Raw genomic sequence first — 26,985 nt, forward strand, 5'->3', positions numbered from 1 at the left:
AGAAACTATCCTTAAAGGTTTTGTTGTTGTTGTTTTAACTTTGCTTAATAGGTTTCATGTTTTAAACCACCTTTCCTTAAAACATAGGAAACAAAATGATACATGATATTCATAACCCCCAAAACTTAGTAAAAACCTTTGTAAGATGACTAGTCAGGAAAATATCTTGAGTAAGATATTTTTGATTATTCTCTCTCCTTTATTACAACTTAATGTCCCCTATGTAATTTTTCTGACTTGCAATATCAGAAGATAAGGCTCTCCAACATGTCAAATTGTTTTACTACAGACACAGTTTCCACCTCTCAGGAAAATAACATCTACCCAAGGTTTGCTTTAAAAAACAAGTTAAGCATGGTTAAGAAAATTGCATAGCATTATCAGACTTGAAGGAACATCTGCCAGGGTACACGATCATACTGACTGTTAAAATTTTGAACTATGTGGTATCTGCTGGGAAATAGAAGCTGCCCTGAGCCCCATTCCCATGCCTCCCCACTGCCCCAGCCCGCCCCACGTGTACTCCTAATCTCCAAGTGAAGAGCGAGGTAGGAGCCTCCTGGAATCTGCTCCAGCCCTTTGATGTCTGCTCTGAGTGGTCAGTGCTTCATGCTGTACCAGATGCTTGGTTTTCTTTTTATATAATTTATTTATTTGGCCGGTCCAGGTCTTAGCTGAGGCTCACAGTTTCTTCGTTCTTTGTTGTGGCATTCAGGATCTTTGGTTGCAGTGTGTGGGATCTAGTTTCCTGATGAGGGATGGAACCTGGGCCCCCTGCATTGGAAGTGTGGACTCTTAGACACTGGACCACCAGAAAAGTTCCCGTACTGGATGCTATATATTTTAAATATAATTTGTGATTATGGGAAATTGTACATATTTACATGTACAACCTGTAAATAAATTCATGGGCGGTTTTTTTGGCCTCTGTTCCTCCAGCAAATGCACACATATACAAACGACATGTGTCACACGTCTGTATACTCTATAAAATCTCTGAGGTAAAGAAAGAAGTCCAATCTTGTCTATCCCTCTTGTTTTAAAGACCCTCTGGAGGCTTCTGATCCAAGTGTAAGTGCTTCTCCCATACTTTCCGCATTGACTACATTACCTCTTGGAGTCATTCTTTTTCTTGCCCAGACACTTCCTCCCACAATGCTTTCAAACAGGATCTTTCTGTGGCAGCCTTCTCAAGTTTTGTGTACCTTTCAATAACGTATTTCAGATTCATTCTTACATAAAATTAATTAGATTAAAAAATGCTAACTTGATATTTTCCTGTTTCAGCACTTTCTCTGACTGCTTTCCATTTAGATAGTAATATCATTCTTAATTTTTGCAAAAATCTGTCAGTATGTCTTAACCTTTTTCTCATTTTTTAAAAAGGTATTTATTTTATTTATTTTTTGGCTACTGGGTCTTACTTGTGACATGTAGGATCTTTACTTGTGGCATGGGAACTCTTAGTATTGGCATGTGGGATGTAGTTCCCTGACCAGGGATCAAACCTGGGCCCCTGGCATTGGGAGCGAGAGTCTCAGCCATGGGACCACCAGGAAAGTCCTTTCTTTCAGTTGTTTAGTACCACTTCATCTTTACCCAATTCCTTCAGAAATGTTCATTGACCTGATCTTTCATTTACTAATTTATTTTTCAAATTAGTAAATTATTGAGATAAATAGTATCCACAAAACAGTAGTAAGGTGTTTCTGATACAGTTCTTACTACACAATTTCATCTGGTAGATTTTTCATATTCAATGAATCCAATTGGTCCTTCATACCTGATTTTCCTGATTCATGCTTCCAATTTCTTCCATTACCTTTCTAATGTTATTTAGTATGTTTTTTTTTTTTAAATTTCTTGTTTGGCCTGGTCCATTCATTTGACTTCCACTAAAGATCTCTCAGCTTGCTTACTTTCTTCTCATAGTACTTGCATTCTTTCTACTTTGTTATTTTCTCTTACGTCCCTTAGGATCTGGAGTAATGCCCAAATGATTTAATAAGCAGACTGCATGGACTAATCTTAATAGAATGTTGAACTCATTTGAGCAGATGGATTCCCACTGCAATGACCCTATATGGGCTCAATACTGAATGTCAGCTTAATCTGAGACTATCAGCTACCTTTGCTAGTTATAAGTGCTACTATATTCCTGGTTAATAGCCCCAGATTACAAAGTTCTTGTACGAAAAATATCCTGCCTAGTGTCCCAATGCTGATTTTGATTTTCTTTAAAATTGCTTGGTAGCATATTTTCTAAACCTCCTTGCAACAGTTAAAATATAATTTGGCATTTTCTTAAGAACAATAAGATTTTTAAGGTCATAAAATATTTAAGATGTTAAGAAGAAATGCTTTCAAGATAAGGCCTGTATTTACAAATATTCTGTTTATCATCCCCAAAGAATTTTCATTTCCAAATTAGATGACTTGGCACAATATCAAATTACAGTCATGGATTATTTTACATAGCATTTTAATTTATACCAAAATTTAATAGAACAGTGGTCAGGTTTATTTGATGCTGTAAATACTAACTGTTCTCTTTTTTTAATATAAATTTATTTATTTTAATTGGAGGCTAATTACTTTACAATATTGTATTGGTTTTACCATACATTGACATGAATCCGCCACGGGTATACATGTGTTCCCCATCCTGAACCCCCTTCCCACCTCCCTCCCCATACCATCCCTCTGCGTCATCCCAGTGCACCAGCCCCGAGCATCCTGTATCATGCATCTAACCTGGACTCTTTTTAAAATAATATTTCACTTTAGCATTCAAGTGTCAGAATATTTCTTGCTTTCAATTAACCTATCTTGCCACTAGGTGGAGAGTAATGACCGTTTAGGGACTTGTGGTAAACAGCTTTTGTGTTAAGTTGCTCAGTCATATCTGACTCTGTGCAACCCCATGGACCGTAACCCACCAGGCTCCCCTGTCCATGAGGATTCTCCAGGCAAGAATACTGGAGTGGGTTGCCATGCCCTTCTCCAGGGGATCTTCCTGACCCAGGAAACCAGGGTCTCGATTACATTGCAGGCAGATTCTTTACCAGCTGAACTACCAGGGAAGCCCTCAAACAACTTTTATGATAGCTATTTAATGCCTTTGTACAGAGTCTTGTCTTAATCTGGTGAAAAGTTAATATTCTAGTTTCAAAGGTGAATTTATAACAAGTTCTTCCCCTTCTAATTCACTAAATATTAATAAAACAAGCCATATCTTTAATGCCTTCACTAAATATCCCTATGTTTATTTTGGGAAGAAAAGAGAGGCTCTTTAACCTCAAGAACAGTAAGAAATCAATCAGTCAATCATTCAATCTCTTACCAATAGGGACAGAATAAAGGAACAAAGTGGGTGATTAGAGTTAATCCCACTAGGGGATTGTAAGTACAAAAAATATGGGAGACTCTGTAAGTTAATGATTGCTCAAGAAAGCAGGTTTGCTTAACTGCAAAACCAAGTAAGTAGCCTTGCTTAGCAACAAAACCAAGCAACAGAAGCATGAGACATGCCCCCAACCAATAAAACAATGGTGGCATGAGACACACAGCCTGTCCAGTGAGCTCAGTAGGTTAATGATCCCTGGGACATGCTCTCTGCACACACAAAAAACAATAATCTGTGGACCTAGCTTGACCACACAGGGACAAGAAAATTCCCCTGCCCAATCTGGAGGAGGAGCTGATGCTGGAAGCATGATGACTACTCCAGAAAAAGAAGCTCTTCTTCTCTTCCCTGCTTTTCCTTTCCTTATAAAATTATAGCCCAGGAAATTCTCAAGGTATGGCACTCTCTCGCTTGCCCACTTGAAAGCCTCATAAGCGTCCTCTTCTGATGAATCACTTCTTATCTATTGCTTTGTCTCTTGCTCAATTATTTTCTGTGCTGAGACATAAAGGACTCTGGTACCAGGAGCTCTTTGGAGCCCCCAGAAACGACACCAAAATTTTCACTACCATTTCAGAGTGCATGCTGTACATGCTACCTGCTGGAAGAAACTGACATGGGAACTTGTGTCCTGACAGCCCAAGGGTTCCCAGGGAATTCATCAAGCCACAATAAATCACAGAAGGGTAGTCACTCTGTCAGTGGATTCTAGCTGATGGAATGACCTTGGGCCTTTCAGACCTCCCTGAGCTATACAGTGCTTCCTCACAGAGCTTCCCTCCTTCCATGGTTCTTACTGTAAATGGCAAGAATTGCAGAGCCTGGACATGTAACCCACAGATTTCATAAAATTCTGAGATATATATACTCATAATTATACTTATATATATATATGTATATATGGCAGTCGAGTGGTTGAGACCCCATACTCCCAATGCAGGGGGCCCAGCTTCAATCCCTGGTCACAACCTGCAACCAAGAGTTTGCATGCTGCAGGTAAAAGACCCTGCATGCTGCAACAAAGATCAAAGATTCAGCATGCTACAACTAAGACCCCACACAGCCAAATAAATAAATATTAAAGCGAAAAAATCATATTGATAGATACTCAGTTCAGTTCAGTTCAGTTCAGTTCAGTTCAGTCGCTCAGTCGTGTCCGACTCTCTGCGACCCCATGAATCACAGCACGCCAGGCCTCCCTGTCCAGCACCATCTTCCGGAGTTCACTCAGACTCACGTCCATTGAGTCCGTGATGCCATCCAGCCATCTCATCCTGGGTCGTCCCCTTCTCCTCCTGCCCCCAATCTCTCCCAGCATCAGAGTCTTTTCCAGTGAGTCAGCTCTTCGCATGAGGTGGCCAAAGTACTGGAGCTTCAGCTTTAGCATCATTCCTTCCAAAGAAATCCCAGGGTTGATCTCCTTCAGAATGGACTGGTTGGATCTCCTTGCAGTCCAAGGGACTCTCAAGAGTCTTCTCCAACACCACAGTTCAAAAACATCAATTCTTCGGCACTCAGCCTTCTTCACAGTCCAACTCCCACATCCATACATGACCACTGGAAAAACCATAGACTTGCCTAGATGGCTCAGAGGTTAAAAGCGTCTGCCTGCAAGGTGGGAGACACGGGTTCAATCCCTGGGTCGGGAAGATCCCCTGGAGAAGGAAATGGCAACCCACTCCAGTATTCTTGCCTGGAGAATCCCATGGACAGAGGAGCCTGGTAGGTTACAGTCCATGGGGTCGCAAAGAGTCAGACATGACTGAGCGACTTCACTTCACTTTTCTCTTGACTAGATGGACCTTAGTCGGCAAAGTAATGTCTCTGCTTTTGAATATGCTATGTAGGTTGGTCATAACTTCTCTTCCAATGAGTAAACGTCTTTTAATTTCATGGCTGCAGTGATTTTGGAGCCTCCAAAAATAAAGTCTGACACTGTTTCCACTGTTTCCCCATCTATTTCCCATGAAGTGATGGAACCAGATGCCATGATCTTTGTTTTCTGAATGTTGAGCTTTAAGCCAACTTTTTCGCTCTCCTCTTTCACTTTCATCAAGAGGCTTTTTAGCTCCTCTTCACTTTCTGCCTTAAGGGTGGTGTCATCTGCATATCTGAGGTTATTGCTATTTCTCCTGGCAATCTTGATTCCAGCTTGTGTTTCTTCCAGTCCAGCGTTTCTCATGATGTACTCTGCATAGAAGTTAAATAAGCAGGGTGACCATATACAGCCTTGACGTACTCCTTTTCCTATCTGGAACCAGTTTGTTGTTCCATGCCCTGTTCTAACTGTTGCTTCCTGACCTGCATACAGATTTCTCAAGAGCCAGGTAAGGTGGTCTGGTATTTCCATCTCTTTTAGAATTTTCCACAGTTTATTGTGATCCACACAGTCAAAGGCTTTGGCATAGTCAATAAAGCAGAAATAGATGTACTTCTGGAACTCTCTTGCTTTTTCCATGATCTAGTGGATGTTGGCAATTTAATCTCTGGTTCCTCTGCCTTTTCTAAAACCAGCTTGAACATCAGGGAGTTCACGGTTCACATATTGCTGAAGCCTGGCTTGGAGAATTTTGAGCATTACTTTACTAGCATGTGAGATGAGTGCAATTGTGCTGTAGTTCGAGCATTCTTTGGCATTGCCTTTCTTTGGGATTGGAATGAAAACTGACCTTTTGCAGTCCTGTGGCCACTGCTGAGTTTTCCAAATTTGCTGGCATCTTGAGTGCAGCACTTTCACAGCATCATCTTTCAGGATTTGAAATAGCTCAACTGGAATGCCATCACCTCCACTAGCTTTGTTTGTAGTGATGCTTTCTAAGGCCCACTTGACTTCACATTCCAAGATGTCTGGTTCTAGATTAGTGATCACATCATCATGGTTATCTGGGTCGTGAAGATCTTTTTTATACAGTTCTTCCGTGTATTCTTGCCACCTCTTCTTAATATCTTCTGCTTCTGTTAGGTCCATACAATTTCTGTCCTTTATCGAGCCCATCTTGGCATGAAATGTTCCCTTGGTATCTCTAATTTTCTTGAAGAGGTCTCTAGTCTTTCCCATTTGTTCTTTTCCTCTATTTCTTTGCATTGACCTCTGAAGAAGGCTTTCTTATCTCTTCTTGCTATTCTTTGGAACTCTGCATTCAGATGCTTGTATCTTTCCTTTTCTCCTTTGCTTTTCGCCTCTCTTCTTTTCATAGCTATTTGTAAGGCCTCCCCAGACAGCCATTTTGCTTTTTTGCATTTCTTTTCCATGGGGATGGTCTTGATCCCTGTCTCCTGTACAATGTCACGAACCTCATTCCATAGTTCATCAGGCACTCTATCTATCAGATCTAGGCCCTTAAATCTGTTTCTCACTTTCACTGTATAGTCATAAGGGATCTGATTTAGTTCATACCTGAATGGTCTAGCGGTTTTCCCTACTTTCTTCAATTTGAGTCTGAATTTGGTAATAAGGAGTTCATGATCTGAGCCACAGTCAGCTCCTGGTCTTGTTTTTGTTGACTGTATAGAGCTTCTCCATCTTTGGCTGCAAAGAATATAATCAATCTGATTTCGGTGTTGACCATCTGGTGATTTCCACGTGTAGAGTCTTCTCTTGCGTTGTTGGAAGAGTGTGTTTGCTATGACCAGTGCATTTTCTTGGCAAAACTCTATTAGTCTTTGCCCTGCTTCATTCCGCATTCCAAGGCCAAATTTGCCTGTTACCCCAGGTGTTTCTTGACTTCCTACATTTGCATTCCAGTCCCCTATAATGAAAAGGACATCTTTTTTGGGTGTTAGTTCTAAAAGGTCTTGTAGGTCTTCATAAAACCATTCAACTTCAGCATAGATACTCAGATGCTTACAATTCAAGTCTATTATTTGTACCTAAAGTGGTTTTATCATAATCAAGTTGTGATCTACAGGCTTTGTGTGAAAGTCGCTCAGTCATGTCCAACTCTTTGAGACCCCATGAACTATAGAGTCCATGGAATTCTCCAGGCCAGAATACTGGAGTGAGTAGCCTCTCCCTTCTCCAGGTGATCTTCCAAACACCTGGATAGAACCCAGGTCTCCTGCATTGCAAGCGGATTCTTTACCAGATGAACCACAAGGGAAGCCCAAGAATACTGGAGTGGGTAGCCTATCCCACTGAGAAATACTGGGGTAATTGGTAGTCTAAGGACTTCATTGTGCTTCACCTACAGTAAGAACTAAAATGTTCAAACTTACTAGCAAAAAATTAGAAATTTTAAAATGATGTGTCATTTTCCTTTTTAAAGGAAATTAAATTACACTAATTGCGATTGACAATATGGAACAGGACGGTTGGAAAGAATATAAACTGGTATAAATTTTCAAGAGGGGAATTTTGCAATAATTATAAAATCTTGAAAAGTATACCATTTGAGATTCTACTTAGAGGAATTTATTTATTTACCAAAGAGAAAAATATGTAACAACCTTAAAGTCTAAAATTTCAGGAATTTAAGTAAATCATAACAAAGTTCTACTTGCATTCCTGTCTGCTTCTAGTATTCTTTCTGTGCCTTCGAAGTTGGAAAGTAAAAACTACATTTCCCAGATACCCTAGCTGTTGGCGTTGGGATGGGTTTAGGACCTGCCACTCAGAGACCAGAGATCAGTGAACGCCGGAGCGCAGTGGGAGCGCAGCCGAAGCTGGTTTTGATGCTGCGAACGCTGGCGGAGCCTGTATTGTTCTGAACCCCATACAACCTCGCGCTTTGGTGGTTTCCTAATGGCAATGCTACTTGGGAGTAAGGGTTGTAGGTGTGGTTCTGGTGAGTGGAAGTCCTTCCCGGAAGCTCCCGGATGCCAGAGTTTAAGCCACCTAACACCGGGTAATAAATTTCTCCTACTTGGGTCAGATAGAATGGTATGCAACCATGGCTAATAGCTCATTCATACGATGGAATACGACACACATCAATTTAAAAATTACGTGGTCAAAATTTGATCACATAGGAGTAAATTCTGTAATTTTATTTTTAGGGCTCAATCGTTCAGTTTTTATAGCTTAATCATTTGCCTCATAAACTGTTTACTTAAAGGCCCTCTGTTGCTGCTGCTGCTGCTAAGTCGCTTCAGTCGTGTCCGACTCTGTGCGACCCCATAGACGGCAGCCCACCATGCTCCGCCATCCCTGGGATTCTCCCTCTATAATAGCTTTAAGAGCTAACAATTGAACGTGGTTGTAGGAAAATTAAAAATGATTTTTTTTAACAAAGCACTTTAAAAGAGTTCCCTTCTGCTTTTCAGCTAAGCCACGATTCTGTTGCTGTACCACTCACTTTCCAACAAAAGCATTTGTTTTTAGGTATCTGTCTGTCCTGTATCATTCAAACAAATTTGGCTAAAATCCACATAAGTGGTAGAAATCCTGCTCTCCTCCATGTTGTTTTTGCTCATCTAATTCTTGGGAGAGAAGGAATGTGGAGGGTAGGTTTAATTTTGTTCTGAACAATTTATCGGTGTTTTTTCTGCTTGTTCTCTTGTGTTAAATTAATTAAACAAGGTGACGGTTACATGTGTTAGTGTGTGAGTCACTCAGTTGTGTCTATAACTCATTGTGACCCCATGGACTGTAGCCTACCAAGTTCCTCTGTCCATAGGATTCTCCAGGCAAGAATTCAGGAGTGGGTTGCCAGTCCCTTCTCCAGGGGATATTCCCAACCCAGGAATCAAACCTGGTTCTCGCACATTTCAGGCAGATTCTCTACCGTCTAAGCCAACAGGGAAGTATGTCCTACTCTTCTTCCCTCTAAAAAATAGCCTTTCAGAAAGGCTGGCACAATTTAAGTCCAAACTTACCCAACTGAAAACTGTCCCAGTAACTGTCATTACTACTGTCAGTAACGACAAGAACAACAACAATAAGGACTTCCATTTTTTTTAAGTGCTTACTTCTGTAAGGCCACATATGCTTTACTTGCTAAATCTGCAAGTCTTTGAGGCGGATACTGTATTCTGATTCCCATATAACCTCAACATTAGGACACAGAACAGAAAGGGGTTAATTTAATCAATAGCCACGTGGCAGAGTCTGGATTATAACAGAGAGCCTGATTCCAGAGTTTTTAAAGAGAGGAAAATTTATAGACTCATGCCTGTCGAAAACCAAATTACTAGATGCATAGAGAAGTTGATAGAGTTATCATATTTAAAATGATCCAATCATGTTATTCCTATCAGTCACTCAAGATGCCTGTTAAAATTTCAAGTTCCCAGGTTTATAACAATCCCCTGAATCTGATTTCTGGGTTCAAGGCCAGGAATCTACATTTTCAATAAATTTTCCTTATGAATCCTATGCACAGTATACTTTGAGAACTCTAGATCAAGAGGGTCAAGTTCAGACTCTGTATTTTGGGACAAAAACCAATGTCTTGGGCAGTACTTGCTGTGTAACAGATGTACAATAAATACTTTTGGGAGAAACCCAAAGGGGCAAGAAGGGGAGGAAGTAGGTTCGGCTACTTAAGTTTTGGATAAAACTAAGGCTTAAAATGGAGATAGGAAGACAGAATAGATTTCTTGCAGAAATCCTGTACATATTCCAGGATTTGTTTTCTGTCTTGTTCTTTTTTCTCCAAAAGATGGTAGCCCTTGAAAAACAAATGCATTAACTTAAGCATAAATGTAACTACTTACCTTTTAAATGCTTGTCATTCTATTCCTCTTTATCTCCCCCTTCTCTGCTTGCACTGACATGCAAACTGGTTGTTCCGGTCAAATGAGTCAGTTTGGATGGAAGCAATGATGTACAGGAGCACAGCTTGTGTTGACACCCCCGTCAGACATTTACGAAAGTAGTGACTGCAGTCACTACTAGACTGTAGTGCAGTCACTACAACGAGAACAGTAGGTCTATTCTAGTTCGTCCACGGAATTTCTAAAATGTTCCCGGAAATTTGACCTGAAAGGTGTTTCAGAAAGGCTGGCACAATTTAAGTCCAAACTTACCCAACTAAAAACTGTCCCAGCTATCTTAAGACTTTATTATTATTATTTTTTAAATATTTATTTGGCTGTACTGGGTCTTAGTTGCAGCATGTGGGATCCATTTCCCTAACCAGGGATCAAACCTGGGCCCCCTGCTTTGGCAGCATGGAGTCTTAGCCGCTGGGCCACCAGGGAAGTCCCTAAGATGACATTACTATTTTTTAGAATAGTTTTAAGGACTGCAAGGAGATCCAACCAGTCCATTCTGAAGGAGATCAGCCCTGGGATTTCTTTGGAGGGAATGATGCTGAAGCTGAAACTCCAGTACTTTGGCCACCTCATGCGAAGAGTTGACTCATTGGAAAAGACTCTGATGCTGGGAGGGATTGGGGGCAGGAGGAGAAGGGGACGACCCAGGATGAGATGGCTGGATGGCATCACGGACTCAATGGACGTGAGTCTGAGTGAACTCCGGGAGTTGGTGCTGGACAGGGAGGCCTGGTGTGCTGCGATTCATGGGGTCGCAAAGAGTTGGACACGACTGAGCGACTGAACTGACTGACTGACTGAGGTGCATAGCAAAATTGAGAGGGAGGTATAGACATTTCTGTTAACCCCTGCCCACACACATGCATAGCATTTCCCATTATTAACATTCTCCACCAGAGTGGTAATTGTTATAATTGATGAATCTATACTGAAGCATCATAATCACTCAAAGTCCAAAGTTTATCTTAAGCACATCTTCAGTGTTGTACATACTTTGGGTTTGGACAAATATATAAGGACATGTATCCATCGTTATAGTTTCAGACAGAGTAATTTCACTGCCCTAAAAATCCTCTCTGATCCACCGATTCATCCTTTCCCTGCCTTCAACCCCAGATAGCCACTGATCTTTTTATGATCTTATTGTCTCCATAGTTTTCTTTTCCATACAGTAGATAGTCTTTTCAGATTAGCTTCTTTCACTTACTAACACGCATTTAAGATTCCTCTGTATCTTTTCATGCTTAATAGCTCATCTTTTTACAGTGCTGATTAATAATATCCATTGTCTGGAGTACCATAGTTTGTTCATCCATTTACTTACTGAGGAATATCTTGTTTGCTTTCACATGTTGGCAATTATGAATAAAGTTACTATAAACATCCATGTGCAGGTTTTTCCTTGGGCATAAACTGTCAACTCCTTTGGGTAAAAGCCAAGAAGGATGATTGCTGGACCCTATAGTAAGAGTATGTTTAATTTTGTAGGAAATAGCCCAACTGCCTTCCAATGGCTGTACTCTTTTGCCTTGTCACCAATGTAAAAAGATAAACTGAGGCAAATTAAAAATCCTGTTTGTTTGAGCAAAAAATAGATTCAAACTGCAAGTAGTTAGGAGCACTTGACTGAAAAGAGTCAGGGGAAAGACTTTATATAAGAAAGCACAGAAGCAAAGAAAGGAAAATATTTGACTGGCTATAGCTTAAGGCCTAGATGGTTATTTGTGATGTGTTGCACTTAGTGGTTTGATTTCGTAGCCTTGAGACATTTACAGGTTTAGGATTTGGTTTGCTTACATCAGCCCCTATGGTGTTAGAGCCATCTAAGAATAATGGCTTCCTTATTTAATTAATTTCACAAAGGTAAGATTATCTGTCCAAATGCAAGGATAAAATGCAGCCAAGTCTCAGAAAGAATTGCAGCTGAAAACTAGAATGCTGTAAGACAACCACAATGGGTATTTTCCTTTTCTGCTTCCCCTTTGCATTTCTTCCTTACTAGAAGATCAGTCTTACCTGCTACTCAGTCCACATTGTGGTGATTAGTTCAAATATTCAAGTGTTAATTATAGCTCAGTCACACAAAGAAAATGATCCTTGGTCTTAATTCACTCCTAAATCCTGCATTACTCGCATCACCTGCGGCCAGGAGCGACCATGACATTATACAGATATAGCCACTGGGAGCTGTATATGTGAGCGCAGTGGTTTGCTGGAACTGGCTTATAATGACTTGTGTGCGTGTGCTCAGTCACTCAGTCATGGCCAACTCTTTGCAACGCTATGGACTGTAGCCTTCCAGGTTCCTCTATCCATGGAGTTTTCCAGGCAAGAAAACTACAATGGGTTGCCATTTCCCACTCCAGGGAATCTTCCTGACCCAGGGATTGAACCTGCATCCCTTGCATTGGCAGGCAGATTTTTTACCACTGAGCCACCTGGGAAGCCCTATACAAGACCTAATTGTAAATTTTCAGAAATTTTGCAAGCTGGTTGTTAATGGGATTATTTAAAATTAGATTATATATGGAGTCCATCAAGTATATTATCACCATGTTTATTTAACTTTATGCAGAGAACATCATGCGAAATGTCAGGCTGGATGAATCACAACCTGGAATCAAGATTGCTAGGAGAAATATCAACAACCTCAGATATGCAGACAATAGCACTCTCATGGCAGAAAGTGAAAGGAACTGAAGAGCCTCTTGATGAGGGTCAAAGAGGAGAGTGAAAAAGCTGGCTTAAAACTCAACATTCAAAAAACTAAGATTAGGGCATCAGGTCCCATCGCTTCATGGCAAATAGAAGGGGAAAAAGTAGAAGCAATGACAGATTTTATTTTCTTTGGCTCCAAAATCACTGTGGAAGGTGACTTCCTGCCATGAAATTAAATATACTTACTCCTTGGAAGAAAAGCTTATGACAAACCTAAACAGCATATTAAAAAGCAGAGACATCACTTCGCCGCCAAAGGTCTGTTTAGTCAAAGCTATGTTTTTCCAGTAGTCACATACAGATGTGAGAGTTGGACCATAAAGAAGACTGAGTGCCAAAGAATTGATGCTTTCGAGTTGTGCTGGAGAAGACTCTTGAGAGTCCCTTGGACAACAAGGAGATCAAACGCATCAATCCTAAAGGAAATCAACCCTAAATATTCATTTGAAGGACTGATGCTGAAGCTCCAGTACTCTGGCTACCTGATGTGAGAAACTGACTCAATGGCAAAGACCCTGATGCTGGGAAAGATTGAGGGCAGGAGGACAAGGGCCAGTAGAGGATGAGATGGTTGGATGGCATCACCAACTCAATGAACTTGAGTTTGAGCACACTCCGGGAGACAGTGAAAGGGAAGCCGCCTGGCATGCTGCAGTCCATGGGGTCACAAAGAGTTGGAGACAATTTATCAATACTGAACAAAAAAGTTGTAAATAGATTGTTTTAAAAACAAAAGTAATAAATTTCAAAACTCACCACTTTAATTCTTTCAACTAAAAGTTAATGCTGTCTCTGTTCTTGAGCTTATTTATATTTTCATCGATTGCATCTGTGTTGTGAAAATACTACACAATTGTGTTACTGCACACTTTTCAACGGAACATATCAGTTTATTCATGATATGGTCTTACTTTGGTAGCTTGAAATAGGTCATCATGGAATTATCTATACCATAGAAACTGGCAAACATTATAAAGATAGTTTTCCCTTCTGGAGAGCTGGTTGTTAAATATCTACCAGCTCACCACCAATTAAAGGAATCAAAACCCTTTATTATCTCCTTCCATTGTACTAGAAGACAAGTTCCTTCAAACTAACTGTAACACAATTGATAATACAATTTATGCTTCTACAGTTTTTTAAATTATTTTTTTAATTGAAGTATAAAGTGAAGTTGCTCAGTCATGTCCGACTCTTTGTGAACTCATGGACTGTAGCCTGCCAGAATCCTCTGTCCGTGGGATTTTCCAGGCAAGAATACTGGAGTGGGTTGCCACTTCCTTCTTCAGGGGATCTTCCTGACCCAGGAATCAAACCCAGGTCTCCTGCACTGCAGGCACTCTTTACCTTCTGAGCCAGCAAGGAAGCCCCAAAATTGAAAATAAATTGAGGTATAGTTGGTTCAAAAAATAAGATGGTAGTTTTAAGATTATTACTGCTAAGAGATGACTATGAGTTTGGATAGCTAGATAGCAGTTTGCATAGCCATGTTCACAAGTAACCACAATGAGAACAGCAAGTGTCATGGGACTACAGGGTAGACAGTGATTACCTGAGACAGGCTGGATGATATATTAAAAAAGAAAAAAAAGGAATATATAAATGTTTGTGCTCAGATGCTCAGTCATGTCCAACTCTTTGGGACCCCATGAATCATAGCCTGCCAGGCTCATCTGTTTATGGGATTCTCCAGGCAGGAATACTGGAGTGGGGTGCCATTTCTTCCCCAGGGAATCTTCCTTCCCCAGGAATTGAACCAGTGTCTCTTTTGTCTCTTGCATTAGCAGGTGGATTCTTTACCAGTAGTGCCACCTGGGAAGCCCAATATACAAATAAATACATAGTTTTCCTTTATAGAGTTACATTTCCTGGTGGCTGAGATGGTAAAGAATCTGCCTGCAATGCAGGAGACCCAGGTTTAATTCTGGGTCAGAAAGATTCCCTGCAGGAGGGCATGGCAACCCTCTCCAATATTCTTGCTTGGAGAATCCCATGGACAGAGGAGTCTGTTGGGCTACTTCAGTCATAGTTGGACATGACTGAAGCAACTTAGCACACACACATACATGTATACTATGAAATGATTCCTGCAATCAAGTTAATATACATCTCTATCCGTTTACATAGTTATAGTAACTGTTTTTCCCCCTTTGGTGTGGTGAGAATACTTAAGATCTACCCTCTAAGAAAATCACAAGCATGTGTAAAATGAACTATGAACTAGTCACCATGCTGTACATTAGATCCTAGAACTTAGTCATCTTAAAGCTGTTGTGAAAGTGAAAGTGAAGTCGCTCAGTCGTGTCCGACTCTTTTCGACCCCGTGGACTGTAGCCCACCAGACTCCTCTGTCCATGGGGTTCTCCAGGCAAGAATACTGGAATGGGTTGCGATTTCCTTCTCCAGGGGATCTTCCCAACCCAGGAATTGAACCCACGTCTCCCGCATTGCAGGCAGACACTTTAACCTCTGAGCCACCAGGCTCTCCTGATATTATATTCTCTTATTTTATTAAACTTATTTTTTAAAATATTTGTGTATGTATGTGTGTTAGTAACTCAGTTGTGTCTGACTTTTTGCTGCCTCATGGACTATTTAGCCCACCAGGCTCCTCTGCCCATGAAACTCTCTAGGCTAGAATACTGGAGTGGGTATCCATTCCCTTCTCCAGGGGATCTTCCCAACCCAGGGATTGAACCCAGGTCTCCTGCATTGCAGGCAGATTCCTAACCATCTCAGCCACCAAGGAAGTCTCTTTTTAAATAGATGTATATGTTTGTATTTAGCTGCGTCAGGTTTTAATTGCATCACGAGAGATCTTTCGATGAGGTGTACAGGTTCAGTGGTTGTGGCTCACTGGGTTTAGTTGCTCCTCATAATGTGGGATCTAGTTCCCCAACCAGGGATAGAACCCAGGTCCCCTGCACTGCAAGGAGGATTCTTAACTAGTGGGCCACTAGGGAAGTCTCTGTTATACTAAACTTTTTGATGTTATTATTTTATAAAGATACTTCATCCTTACCAGGCATAGGTGAAGATGGGAAAATAGAGAGGCAGGAGCATCACATCAGGTCCTATTAAATTAGCTCACATAGTACTTTACAGAGGCACTCAGGCTGGCAGTAAATAGAAAAGAGGGTGGAAGGTGAAGGCACGCTAGCCTTTACGCATCTGGAAGTCCAGATAAGCATTTCAGTAAAAGATACAGACTCCTATCTCTTGCTCTCCTCTCACCTACATGCACTCGCTTAGAAATAGGAAATGTCCTCGTCTGCATCAAACTCTTCAGAATGAGCAGATACAAGGCCTCTAGTGGAAAAGGCCACAGACAATGAGAGTGGGCCCTCGGCTTCTTTACTACTGCCTTGAGCAACTAGTTTAAACACAATTGCATGCTGCTCAATGTTAAGTTCAATTCAGAGATTTGCCTAAAATTCTTCATATGTAATTTTTAAAAATGAAATATTTCAAAGACACTGAAGACAGTAACATAACCCTCATATTAATGTATTAATAATTAATACTTAATGTAACATGTATTAGTGTAATTGCTTTGGCATGTATTTCACTTCTTTCTTATCTTTAAATAAAGCATATCTGATGAGCATTAACTCCTCCTTGTACCCCTTCTCAGTTCTATTCCTTCCTCACGTCCCATAATTTTGTATTTTTCATACATTATTTCTGTATAAAATAATACATTACATTTTATGTGTTTTTAACATTTAAACAATATTACGATAGCAATCTGAAAGCTCCTGTTTCAAGTAACAGAATGTTTTTGAAATTCAGCCATGTTTTAAATGTAGCTCTTGTTCATTTTTAATGCTGTATTATGTAACTGTGTATGAATATAACACAAATTATCTATACATTTAATGCTGTATTCCATGCCTAGGTATGATTATATCATACTTTCAGTTCAGTTGAATTCAGTCGCTCAGTCATGTCTGACTCTTTGCCACCCCATGAATTGCAGCATGCCAGGCCTCCCTGTCCATCACCAACTCCCGGAGTTCACTCAGACTCACATCCATCGAGTCGGTGATGCCATCCAGCCATCTCATCCTCTGTTGGCCCCTTTTCGTTCTTCCCCCAATCCCTCCCAGCATCAGAGTCTTTTTCCAATGAGTCAGCTCTGCGAATGAGGTGGCCAAAGTGCTGGAGTTTCAGCTTTAGCATCATTCCTTCTAAAGAACACCCAGGGCTGATCTCCTTTAGAATAGACTGGTTGGATCTCCTTGCAGTTCAAGGGAGTCTTCTCCAACACCACAGTTTAAAAGCATCAATTCTTCAGCTCTCAGCCTTCTTCACAGTCCAACTCTCACATCCATACTTGACCAATGGAAAAAGCATAGCCTTGACTAAACGGACCTTTGTTGGCAAAGTAAGATCTCTGCTTTTCAATATGCTATCTAGGTTGGTCGTAACTTTTCTTCCAAGGAGTAAGCGTCTTTTAATTTCATGGCTGCAATCACCATCTGCAGTGATTTTGGAGCCCCCCCAAATAAAGTCTGACACTGTTTCCACTGTTTCCCCATCTATTTCCCATGAAGTGATGGGACCAGATGCCATGATCTTCATTTTCTGAATGTTGAGCTTTAAGCCAACTTTTTCACTCTCCTCTTTCACTTTCATCAAGAGGCTTTTTAGTTCCTCTTCACTTTCTGCCATAAGGGTGGTGTCATCTGCATATCTGAGGTTATTGCTATTTCTCCTGGCAATCTTGATTCCAGCTTGTGCTTCTTCCAGCCCAGCGTTTCTCATGATGTATTCTGCATATAAGTTAAATAAGCGGGGTGACAATATACAGCCTTGACATACTCCTTTTCCTATTTGGAACCAGACTGATCTATTAATCTGTCTTACTTTACCACACTGTGTTACTGTAGTTTTATGATAAGTGTTGAAGTCAGGTAGTGCTAATCCTCCAAATTGTTCTTGTTTTCCTAAATTATTTTGACTCTTCTAGACCCTTTTCACTTCCCTACAAATTTAATTTCACCTTGTCAATTTCTTTTAAGAAACTCCACTGGGATTTTGAATGAGATTGCTTTGAATTTATAGATCAATTCATGGAGGGTTGACATCAATAGTGAGTCCTTCAATGCATGATGAGTATCTTTTCATTTATTTAGGTCTTCTTTAATTTTCTGTCTACACTGTTTTATAGTTTTCAGAATTCCTAAGTATCTTATATTTTCAATGCTATTGTAAATGTTTTTAAATTTTATTTTCCAATTGTGTGTTGCTATATTTAGAAATACAATTGATTTTAACATATGGCATTTTATATTACTTCTCTAAGTGCCATGTAACAACATACCCCCAAGTTTAGTGGTTTCAAGAACAACCTTTATTATCTTTTGTCATTTCTGTGGGTCAGGAATTTCAGAACCACTTAGCTGGGTAGTTCTGGCTCAGGAAATTGAGGTCAGATTAGGGCTGCAGTCATATGAAGGCTAATCACCTTGAACTTCTGTAGGTTGCATATTTATGTTTTTTAATCTTTTCCAATATTCAAGACTCAACTTCCACATTTTGTTTCCTCTTGTGGCTAATTCTGGGCCTTGGTTTTAGTCTTTCTGTTATACAAATTAGCAACCATCAATAACTACTGTCTTGATCTGTTATCATTCATGGTTATAAAATGATGATGTCCTAACTTCTAACATTGCTTCACCCTGGACACATATTAACTTGAATACCTCCCTAAAGAGAAACTTTCTTTCATCAACTACTTGCCTGGTAACCATGAGATACAGTTCTAATTTGAAAGACAGGTTAAATGATGACTTCTCTTGTTTACCATTTTTCAAAATAATGAACTGGTTCCCTAGCATCACCCAAAGGGAACTGATAGATTTTTTTGAACTATGATGAATTCAAGGATTTAAACATATTTGGTATATTTCGGTCCACTGCAATTTTATCTTTACAGCTGCTCAAAATGCCTCATAGTTTGATAGGGCCCTAGCATTCTCTCGCCTGGAAAATCCTATGGATGGAGGAGCCTAGTAGGCTGCAGTCCATGGCGTCACGAAGAGTCGGACACGACTGGGCAACTTCACTTTGACTTTTCACTTTCATGCATTGTAAAGGAAATGACAACCCACTCCAGTGTTCTTGCCTGGAGATTCCCAGGGACAGGAGAGCCTGGTGGGCTGCCATTTATGGGTCACACAGAGTCAGACACAACTGAAGCGACTTAGAAGCAGCAGCAGCAGCAGCATTCTCTTAATGACAAGATGTTCTAGGTTCATATTGTATATTCCCTTTATTGATATTATCTAAGACTCTGTACTGAGTTTACTTTACTCTTCACTCTATATAACCTTCCCAGGGCAACAGAATCCAACTACCTTTTTTTTTTTTTCCTGAATCCACACACTTCATTGATACACACTTCAGTCAGTAACATTGGACAAAGGTAAGGCAGTTGAGAGGGATGGTGGAGGAAGCGTCTTACTGGAAAGTGCCTGCCCCAATTAAAGGAATTAAGCTTCAGTAAAAGCACACAAACACTGATGGTTCAAGATGTCTTAGGTTAGCAGGTACCAGTTTGCAACCTGTTCTATAGGACCTGGCCCTGGTCTGATTTAATAGTAAACATTGCAGAAAATGTTTCAGAGATGTTTAAGATTTTGCTGTTTTCCTGTTAGATGTGCTGCTCATCTTGAACTTGTGTTGGCTTATTTTCACATTTTATAGGTGTGGATCTGTGGAAAGCCAAAGGTGTTTTCCATCTCCCTCCAGTGGGCTCACCCCTGAAATTATTTCTCCCTGTAGATACTGAGCTGCTTTTGTTTTCGGTTGGGTTCTGATTAGGCCCTTATTGTGGGCTGTCTCAAACATTATCTCAGCCACTTGCTCTCTCACTCATTATCTGGATGGTAGCTCAGTGAAGTTCTTTGTGGATCCTTGACCACACCAAGGTCTCTTTCCTTATCAGAGCCTTTGGGTGTGCTGGTCTCTGCTAGAAGACCCTTATCTCCACCTTTTTCTGGGTATCAGTCTCAACTTCATCTCCTCAGGACTTTATATAAAAAGCCTTCACCTATCCCCCCTGCCTTGCCATATTAGCTTTTTCTTTCATACAATTCATGATTTTTAATTTTTTACTTATGCTTTGTCTTCCTCAGTAGAACATAAACTAACTCCTTAAAGAGAGAAACCAATCAAGGTCAAAGAACAAGGCAGCATAGATCCTGTCTTTCTTTAAATTTGTCATTAGTTTGATTTTATATCTTAACAATGTTAACTTTTTTTTTTTTTTTGCGTTCAGATTTTCTTTCCCTTGTAAACTCAGTTATGGAACAGTGAAGCAGAACTACATTTTCATCCCTAAGACAATGAACTTAAAGCAAGTGTCCTCGAAGATCTTACTCTATCATATAAAATGATTTTTGGTCACTTTCGTAGTTTTCATTTCTTAAGTCTGTTTAACTCAACTGTGTACCCTAGAAGCTCGATACATGTTTAAGTCAAATTTATGTGACTTACAAAGCTATTTTAAAATACAATATAATTCCTTTCCCCAGTAAAAAACAAAACTAGTAGGCTTTTGTTACAAGTGTGCTGATCGCATCCTGAGCTGCCTTTCGGTAAGCCTTCAGCACCAAATTAGAAAGTACATCCTGTACTTAGTGGAGAAAGTGGTGGCCACACAGGGACTGGCCCAGACTTGTGCTAAATAAGCCTTCAATTTTCAGAACTGAATCAGGTGTCCCGCGGAGAGACAGGAAGCATTTTTGCCTTGAGGCTGGAAGGTACTTTAATAGGCGCTTCAGGTGACAAAACCTGGGAGTACGCAGGATAGCATGTAACTCGAAATACTTAATCACTAGAAATGAAACTCATTCCAGAGACTTCCGGGGTGCGGGGGGCGGCACGACGTGCGGACGTTACGTCACGTTCTCTTGCGTCCCGCCTCCTCGTCCCTCTCCGCACTGTGACGTTCCCAGGGAGGAACGTAGCGTAAACAGCGCAGGGCACTTCGGGAGCTGGATTGTTTCACGCAGGAAGCAGGCTCCATTTTAGCGCCGCCCGCCGTCGCCATCTGTTTCCCTCCCCCCAACCCCCCGCCTTCCCCCCCGCCTCGCGTCTTTAAGCCCCAACGGGAAGGCTGGGCCTAAGCTGCGGGTGGCTAGAGTGAAAGGAGGGAAGGGGAAAAGAGAGAAAGGGAAGAAGCGGGGAGAAAGGGTGAATCGGGAAGGCTAAGTGTAGAGGCCACGGTGCGGAGCGCGCAGCCCAGCGGACGGACTGACGGACGCGCCTGTTTTGCTGCCGCGCCTGCGGCACCCGCGCGAGTCGCCTCGAAGCGGCCCCGGCGGTAGCAGCAGCAGCGGAAACAAGAGGGGAGCAATGGCGGCCGACAGCCGAGAGGAGAAAGGTTAGTGCGGAGAAAGGTGACGAGCGGAGTCGGGGCTCTGGAGTGGGCGCCCGAACCGTGGTCGTCATTGTGAGTTGGGGGTTGAGGAGGTTAGCTTACTCCGCGCGGAGCCGGTCTCCTCAAGGACCAGGCCTGCCCTTTCGTCCTCGGTCTCCACATGACCTAACGCTTCATCTAGCCTTGGATTTTTTCTTTGATCCTAATTTTCTTCTTCACGTAACGTTTATGCGTCCTGGGCGCGGCTGAGAGAAGGCCTCTTCTGAGTTGCAGGCCCTTGGGTTTATTTCCTGGTAGTATTATGCGGAGGTAATGCGTATTTTCAGAACAATCTTTTCTGTTAGGCTGAATTTCCGAAAACCCTTAATGCCACGATTAAAGCTGGTAGTCTAGTAAGTAAAGATGTTTAAGACGTGGAATAGATAGATGATTAGTCCGGGGAAATGTCGACAAGTAATTTCTGGCTGTTCCTGTTAAGTAGGCAGTGGCAGGAATGGCCTATTTGGTTACATATTTACTTACTATGGGAAAGGTAATGTTTGAAAAGATGATTATGTGGTTCAGGCCAGGCAGAAAAAATCTTGGCCCCTCTTCTGAAAGACACACGTTTTGCGTAGTTCCTGGAGGGTAACTAGGAACAAATGTAAGTTATAGAGTCGGAGGGATACAATTTCTTTGAAATTTGGGAGGAACTGATGTTGCCAGAATGAAATATCAGGTCTTTTGAAATACTGGCCTTCCTGGCCTAGAAATGTTAATGTAGATCCAGAATCAATACAAGTCTGAAGAGTAGTCTAGATTGGGTGGTGCGTTAAGGTTTTTTACAACCCAAAGATTACTGTAATAGTTTTGGGAAGGATATAGCTGATTATTAAAAAATGTATGCATAGATGGCCAGCTGCTGCCCTGTGTTTCTCGGATCTACCCTTTTGTGTGGCTAATTAACTTGGCGAGGGGAGCAATTTGTTAAATGGACTGTAGAGTCAAGTTCCATTAGATATGTGATCTCTAATATTGCTCCTTAAAAGAAGAAAGAGTCAGTGAACTGGAAAAATCAGTGAACTGTTCTAGGGATACGGACAACCTTGGGAAATGGACTAGGTGGGAATATGTTTAAGATAACTGCTCCTGGTTTAAGCAGGAGACGGTGACTGGGTTTAGTAGTTGAATTTTCCTTCCTTAAATGAGTCCTAAAAGTCCTCTCCCCTCCTTTTTAGCAATCCAGAAGGAATGCAATCATAGGATTGATTAGGTTTTAGTAGTTGAATTTTCCTTCCTTAATGAGCCCTAAAAATCCTCTCCCCTCCTTTTGAGAAATCCAGAAGGAATGTGATCATAAGATTGCATGATGTTAGTAAATAAAACAAACTGCTTTTAATTAGAAGTATAGTAGTATTAAATAGATGATTTTAATCAGTAAGAATTAACTCAGTCAACAATTGTTTCAAGAGTGTAATCTATGAGCTATGTGTGTGGGGTGGCGGTTGTGGTATGTGAGATGAGCTAGATAAAAAATGAGTAAAACTTGGTACTTCTCAAGAGTTACTTGTCTCAAGATGAACATAGTTGTAAGTCAGTTATGGAGTAGACACAGTTGTACACGAGGAAAAAGAGTAGGTGCTATATTGAATTTTTTGCTTTAGAAATGGATTTAGAGGTGAAAATGTCTAACTACATGAATACTTAGGATAAATTGTCCAGCTTTTGAAAGGCTTCACATTTATGTAGTTTTTAAAAACTTAATTTTCATAATTGAGCTTATTTCAAAATTTATGATAAAAGTGCTTATCTTATAGTTTAAGATTGTCTATAATTTACTGGGAAAGCTAGCAGATACATACCTACTGGAGTTGCTTATTTAATTTTGAAATGGAAAGATTTCTAGAATAGCCTACTTTGCAAATAAGTAAACTGAGGCCTAGGGTGTCTTACTTTCTTGATATTTGTCAAACAGCTGGAAAATAGCTAGAATTAGAATTAATACTTGACTTTATTTTCACATTGAACAAGGAAAAATGAGCAGCTCAGTACTTACTGTCATCAGTTGTCTTGAATGAAACGTTAAGAAATTATAAAGATAAGCCCTGTAAGAATCTTAGACATGGCACAAACCTTAGGCCTTTCTTTAAAGATTCTATAAGTGGTGTAAGATCTTGATAAGAAATGAGTTTAGGTTGCAAAAATTGCTGTAAAAGAACAGTTCAACTTTTGGTCATAAACCCCTTGTATTATTGGGCTTTGTACATTTGCTACATAATAAGCAGACATTAGCTTGTATAAATGCTTCTGTAATACCTGTACCTGAAAGCTCAAGCCTGTAATTGGAGAAATTGCCCGCTTAATTCCTGTCGTGATATCCAAAGTGGAGATTTGGAAGATGTTGAAATGTTGGTGGTATTATCGAATGTTATTTGCTGCTTTTCTGTATAAACATCTTTGCATTTTATTTAAGTTCTTAAAAAGTTCTTTCTGGAGAACAGTTACACAAGTTTAATATATCTAAAATGTGGATAATGAGGTACCAGTTTAAAAAGTAACATTTTTTTTTTTGCGTGTTACCCAACTGGAAGCTCCATGAGGGCCAGGAATATGTCTGTCTTATTTACCCTATTCCTGGTGTACAGTAATTGTCTCAGTACCTTGAATAAATGATTTAGAAAATTGTAGTTAGTTAGTTCAAGGTTGGACTTCATTAAAAACTGATTAGTTATATGATATTTGTTATTTATGTCTAAAGTTGAGTTTCTCAGTTTATACATAACACACGTTCATGCAAGTACATATAAATATGTGCATTTGGTAACATACATGCACACACAAGTCCTCACTCTAGTAAGTCCTTAGGGCTAGATAGTGTTCGTTCACTTTAGTTAGGCCTTTATAAAGCATGGATTATGTTTAATATTCCAGTGTATTTGTTTTATCCATGCTAGACGTAGGACAGAAAGCTACAAATGCTCTCCGTAGACTTCAGTTGTTTGTTTTTTGAAAGACAGGAAGTTTGGATGGGATGGGAAATCCAAGTCTCTTTGAGAGGAGTGACAATTTTGAATGACAAAAAAATAACTGAGAGACTCGGCTAATCTAAAACAAAACAGAATGGGAGGCTCCAGGAAATGTTGCTCCATTGCCAAACCCCGCTATAACTATATTAACTGAATTAAAATAACAACCGTAATGTATTGGTGCCCTGTGTTAGACACAAAAAGCACAATATATTTAACTGCTCAGGTTTTTTTGATTGTTTTTCCTCCCTTTAAATACTTAAGGTCTTAGTCTGAACCTGGATCCTGAAATAAATAGTACTCTGTATCTCCTGATCCAGAAGCTTCCAGAATCCAAAAAAACAACGAACCATTTCTCAGATAAAGATTATTTTCGACACTGATATCCCTGGAGTTAAGGACTGTGGCCTTTCAGGCCAGGAATTTCAAGGTTGAGGTGTAATTCTGGTAGAGTGGAAAGAGTACTAAGTTGCAAAAATTTGCTGTAAATAACAGAACAGTTAAACTTTGGTCATAAACCCCTTGTATTATTGGGCTTTGCACATTTGCTACGTAATAAGCAGACATTACCTTGTATAAATGCTTCTGTAATACCTGTACCTGAAAGCTCAAGCCTGTAATTGGAGAAATTGCCTGCTTAATTCCTGTGGTGATTGGATTCAGAACTGTGAGATTTTATTCACAGTACTTGAATTCATTGGGCTTTTTGGAATACTTGTTCCATACATAACCTTCTAAAGGTTAAAAACTACTTTGAAAGCCAGTTAGATTTTAAAGTTCCTGTGCTTATCTTATCCAAACAAATACTCCCATCTACAGAAGACAAGCCTTGTTGACCAACACAGTTTTGAACAGGTTCTCTAAAAACAGTGATTTTTTTCTTTGTTTTGTTTGTTGTATTGTGGATCTGTATATTTATCTCAAAACTCAGTTTGTTAATAGTTTGTGATGGTAACATATGATGATGCTTGCTTAACCAGTGATGATAATGAAGTCCATGTATGAACATCATATATTGCATATGCAAAGCATTCACAGATGATTGTATTTCCATAAGGGAATCAAGCTAGCAGCAGCGTGCTTTGTTTTGTTTTAAATCAAGAAGTATTTGAAAGACAATTCAAGTAGAAATCTGAATTTGGAAATCCTCTTGAAAATTTATAAGCTCTGACAGGGTACTTGCATTTCACTTAAGACAGTGAATCCACTGGAGTTGAGTAGGGTTGTCCCCTTTAGCATTCCTACTCTTTCACAAGATATCTTGTGTACTAAAAGTGTATATGTTTGGTGTTCCTGTTACCTCAGTGTCTTGAGTTGAACCTTAAATTTTTTTGTAGTTACTTAATATCAGTGTTGCTCAAGAGTTATGGGTATATGCATTCTAGGGTCAGGCAGATAAAATGCTTTTTTAATAGAGTGTGTGTTGGCAAATAGATGGAGAAACAGTGGAAACAGTGGCAGACTTTATTTTCTTGGGCTCCAAAATCATTGCAGATGGTGATTGCAGCCATGAAATTAAAAGATTCTTGCTCCTTGGAAGAAAAGCTATGACCAGCTTACACAGTATTAAAAAGCAGAGACATTACTGATAAAGGTCAGTACAGACAAAGCTATGACTCTTTCAGTAGTCATGTATGGATGTGAGAGTTGGATTATAAAGAAAGCTGAGCGGCGACGAATTGATGCTTTTGAACTGTGGTGTTGGAGAAGACTCTTAAGAGTCCTTTGGACTCCAAGGAGATCCAACCAGTCCATCCTAAAGGAAATCAGTTCTGAATGTTCATTGGAAGGACTGATGTTGAATCTGAAACTCCAATATTTTGGCCACCTGATGAGAAGAACTGACTCACTGGAAAAGACCCTGATGCTAGGAAAGATTGAAGGCAGGAGGAGAAGGGGACGACAGAGAATGAGATGGTTGGATGGCATCACTGACTCAGTGGACATGAGTTTGAGTAAACTCCGGGAGTTGGTAATGGACAGGGAGGCCTGGCGTGCTGCAGTCCATGGGGGTCGCAGAGAGTCGGATACTACTGAGTGAGTGAACTGAACTGTGTGTGTCTTAGTCACTCAGTTGTGTCTGACTCTTTGTGACCCCATGGACTGTAGCCCACCAGCTCCTCTGTCCATGGGGATTCTCCAGGCAAGAATACTGGAGTGGATTGCCATGCCTTCCTCCAGGGGATCTTCCCAACTCTGGTCGAACCCAGGTCTTCCATATTGTTGGCAGATTCTTTACCATCTGAGCCACCAGGGAAGCCCTATGTAATACAATAGGTAATGGCAAGGGATAAGTATGGTCTATGTTCAGGAAGTATTGGTAAATACCCTGATGAAACATAAAGCTAGATTGTCTCATGCACAGCTTTGACATAAATTACCTTGTCTGTGTCTTTACCAAAGACTCTCAGGACTGCTCCATCTGGTGGTTTTCAGGTAAGAATCTGGGCCCCTAGTGATCAAATAGTCTTTTATTAAAATGTAGAATTTATGTTTTTACTTTAAACCCTTGGAGCTTTCAGAAACAAACCGTCTAAGAGCTAAATTCATTCTACAGGCTCTTACTGTATAAGTTTGAATAGATTTGAACTTTAACTATAAATGGGAATACTGTTTGTGTTTCATTTGAGTTACTTTGTTGCGTCGACACATTGTGAAAAATTCATTTTTTGCTGTGGCTTTAAAAGGGTCTTTTTTTTTTTAAAGACTTTATATAGATTTCTCAAAAAATAAAGCACTTTAAATACTGCATT

At 40.3% G+C, this 26,985-nt stretch overlaps 1 protein-coding gene across 5 annotated transcripts in view; it reads left to right on the plus strand.

Annotated features, from left to right (window-relative positions):
* Nucleotides 20,821–26,985, plus strand: part of YTHDC1 (YTH domain containing 1) — a 38,723-nt gene continuing 32,558 nt past the window's right edge. For 2 of the 5 annotated variants that reach the window (XM_018049516.1, XM_018049518.1), the window contains exon 1: nucleotides 20,821–21,230. In XM_018049516.1, coding sequence (XP_017905005.1) covers nucleotides 21,203–21,230 — 28 coding nt within the window. In that variant the 5' untranslated portion in view covers nucleotides 20,821–21,202. The remainder of the gene's footprint in view (nucleotides 21,231–26,985) is intronic. The other 3 variants (XM_018049515.1, XM_018049517.1, XM_018049519.1) reach the window with 2 other exon arrangements.

The sequence above is a fragment of the Capra hircus genome, chromosome 6, assembly GCF_001704415.2.
Source record: "Capra hircus breed San Clemente chromosome 6, ASM170441v1, whole genome shotgun sequence".
In the NCBI taxonomy this organism is placed as follows: Eukaryota; Metazoa; Chordata; class Mammalia; order Artiodactyla; family Bovidae; genus Capra; species Capra hircus.